The sequence below is a fragment of the Betta splendens genome, chromosome 4 (genome assembly GCF_900634795.4).
Source record: "Betta splendens chromosome 4, fBetSpl5.4, whole genome shotgun sequence".
Classification (NCBI taxonomy): domain Eukaryota; kingdom Metazoa; phylum Chordata; class Actinopteri; order Anabantiformes; family Osphronemidae; genus Betta; species Betta splendens.
In genome coordinates, this window is record NC_040884.2 from 27,302,466 (window position 1) to 27,303,721 (window position 1,256).

At 53.2% G+C, this 1,256-nt stretch overlaps 1 protein-coding gene across 3 annotated transcripts in view; it reads right to left on the reverse strand.

Annotated features, from left to right (window-relative positions):
• Positions 1–425: 425 nt before the first annotated feature.
• Positions 426–1,256, reverse strand: part of pcsk9 (proprotein convertase subtilisin/kexin type 9) — a 4,763-nt gene continuing 3,932 nt past the window's right edge. For all 3 annotated transcript variants that reach the window (XM_041070463.2, XM_041070462.2, XM_029148254.3), the window contains 2 exons: positions 922–1,085; positions 426–848 (listed from right to left, as the gene is read on the reverse strand). In XM_041070463.2, coding sequence (XP_040926397.1) covers positions 654–848; positions 922–1,085 — 359 coding nt within the window. In that variant the 3' untranslated portion in view covers positions 426–653. The remainder of the gene's footprint in view (positions 849–921; positions 1,086–1,256) is intronic.

The following is a 1,256-nucleotide window of genomic DNA, read 5'->3' on the forward strand; positions in this document are numbered from 1 at the left end:
CTTGTTTTTGTCTGAGTCTGAACTTCGTTTGGTGTGAAAGCGTCGTGTGAGTGAGGATGTGTTTAAAAAAAAGAAAGCAATCCATTTACTGATAAGCCATCTGTCATCGAGGGGTGTTTCAATTTAGCTGCGACGGTATCAGATTTCCTGTGGCGGGCTTCGTTCCACTCATCAGCGCCAGTCGGCAGCATTAGCCGCGCGTCCCCGTGGTGCTCTTCACGCCGGAGCCACCTGTAATCACCACCGTCTGCGGTGCGTGTGCTCGCTGTAGAACAGAACCTGGCGTCACAGCGGAGCCGTGCACATCAGAGGCAAACAAGATGTTACATACAAGCTCTGAGCCTTCATCCAGACAAGCTAACAGCTGATTAGTCTCTGTAATCTTAGTAAAGTTCTGTAAAGGACATAGAGATATTTATTAACAGTATGTTTGGAAAGCTGATTTTATTGTTTCTTAAAAATATACAAAAATATTCAGCTACAGTTTACAAACAGATTTCAAAAAGCCAACAAACAGTAGGCAGGAATACTGAATGCATGTGCTTTTAGCCCACATCTACAGCTGAAGCCGCTTCCAGTCAAACATGAAAGACGAACACGACACGGCGTCACTGTTCACAAGGCGACTGGCATCAGCGCGGGGGGAGATGGGATCAGCGAGGCGCCGCGTCGGGCTCCTCCGGCGGTCGGACGCGGCAGCAGACAGCGATGCCCGCCGTCTTATCGGTTCCGGCGCTGCTACGGACGTGGCAACTGTTGCCCGTGGCAACTGTCCCCACGGTTGAAGAGTACTGAGAAGCTGCGCTGCAGTCGGTCAGAGTCCAGCCCGAGGGGCACGAGACCTCCACCTGGAAGCGAGGAGCGCCCAAGGTCAAAGTCTGAGGGCAAGTCAGAACATATTGTGCAATATCTTTGATTCACCTGTTCTCCGGTTGCTCCGTTCTCCGACGTGAGGCACTCCAAAGCTGGAGCTTGGCAGCACAGAGCGTGTGACGTCACCCCTTCTCCCACGGCGCAGCGCCTCCGACCGCCGTGATGCGGCCGGGAGTCGGTCAGGGCCGTAGCCTCGGACCAGGAGGTGCACCCTGCGGAGGAGCGGGGCTCCCGTTTAACAGGGGTTACGCAGCAAATAGCAGGAGTGCTGTAACAGCCACGCTCTTTACACTCCACTCATAGCCGGTATTTATTGCTGACAGCGAGTACAATTTCCTTTCTGGGTGATTGCCATGGTAACTGGCATAATTGGCCGAGATGTT